Here is a 1,465-nt window from a genome sequence, read left to right as displayed (position 1 = left end):
TGACAGACTTTTGAACTACAAGGAAGTCAAGGGGTATGGGGGGAGAGTAGGAAGATTGGATCAGCCATGTTCTTATTGAATGGCGGAGCAGGCTCCAGGGGCCGATTGGCCTACTTCTGCTCCTGTTTCTTATATTCTTATGGTCTTATTTTATCTGATGCCAGCCCACAAACGTACAGATTTATTGTATTCACCTTATCTCAATAACATTGTTTTCCAAACTCTGAAGCACTCCATGGACAATTCTCACAATGCACAATTAATCCTGTGGTTTATACCTTCATTATTTTATTAATTCACCGAGTACATTCAGTGGATATGTGACCGGGTTCTTTAACTCCATTCTGAATTTACACTGAGTCACTGCATAAATAAAGGTGTTGGTGCAAGAACTCAACAGCTGAAGCATATTTCCGCTTTCTTGTAGAATAAATCTGGGGTCACTGAAGCCTTTGATTATATAATCATTTGTAAATCGCTCATAAAAGAACTGTACAACAAACGTCATCCACAACAGGATGAAAGTGCCCGAGATGGCAAAGAGTAAAACGATGGACTTTCTCCGGCTCTCCATCTCTGGGTCACTCTGATTCTCTCCATTGCTGTGGGCCCGGAGTCTCCTGCGGGCTCCACTGGCCACTAGAATGTATCTGACGGTCAGAGCATTGAGCAGCAAAATCAGAAGGAACGGGGCACATGGGGTCAAAATACGGTCGAACCAGTCAAACGCTCTCCATACGGGTGAGGTATAATGGATTTTCTTCAATCTGCAATACCACGGGACATTGTTACTTATGTACATGGGCTCGTGTATAAAGTACCATGGGACGCTTTTCAGACATCCCAGCGCACAGATTGTTCCTATAACTACAGCCGCCGTTTTCTCGGTGCAATAATTTGTTTTCAACTCCTGGCAACAAATGGCCACAAATCGATCGAAGGTGAACGCGACCGTTAACCAGACCGAACTGTCTCTGGATGCATGTATTAACGCAATGTTGAGACTGCACACCGGGGTGATGGACAAGAAACTACCAGGAAAATAAATACCCGGAATCCGGTTTAATATCACAGCAGTGAGAATGACCAGGAGATCCGTCACCGCCATGGACACCAGGTACCGAGTGATACATCTGGAGAGACCGCACCTTCCTCGGGACAGGATCACAATCGCCACTAAATTGACTGCAAGGTTAGAGAGAGATGAAGAATTAGAGTAAGCTCCAAAGAAGTGTTAGGTTGACCGGAATTATGCAAAAATAGCAGCTTTGTTAGCTGAAGCGACGAAAACAGTGTAATAATCCAAAGTAGAAGTGGGACAGACCGCCAGTTCGGGTGAATGAAAGTTAATAATTTTCATTTATAATGGGGATCCATAAGGGAACAAATCCAGTCAAACAATTTTATACGTTTCAAATGGATTAAAAGAGTGGACTGTGCAATGATAATTAAAATAACCCGTACC

The 1,465-nt window shown here is 43.5% G+C and overlaps 1 protein-coding gene across 1 annotated transcript; it reads right to left on the bottom strand.

The window, feature by feature from the left end:
* Window positions 1-283: 283 nt before the first annotated feature.
* On the bottom strand, window positions 284-1,234 carry LOC147119859 (putative G protein-coupled receptor 139; the record flags this gene model as incomplete). Its single annotated transcript, XM_085984168.1, has 1 exon — window positions 284-1,234. A coding segment is annotated over one exon (951 nt), but the record flags the coding sequence as incomplete, so codon positions are not given.
* Between the last annotated feature and the right edge of the window lie 231 nt (window positions 1,235-1,465).

Source organism: Somniosus microcephalus, chromosome 4 (assembly GCF_052327205.1).
Source record: "Somniosus microcephalus isolate GS21.2 chromosome 4, FLI_Smic_1.0, whole genome shotgun sequence".
Lineage (NCBI taxonomy): Eukaryota > Metazoa > Chordata > Chondrichthyes > Squaliformes > Somniosidae > Somniosus > Somniosus microcephalus.
This window is presented reverse-complemented; position numbering and strand designations above follow the sequence as displayed.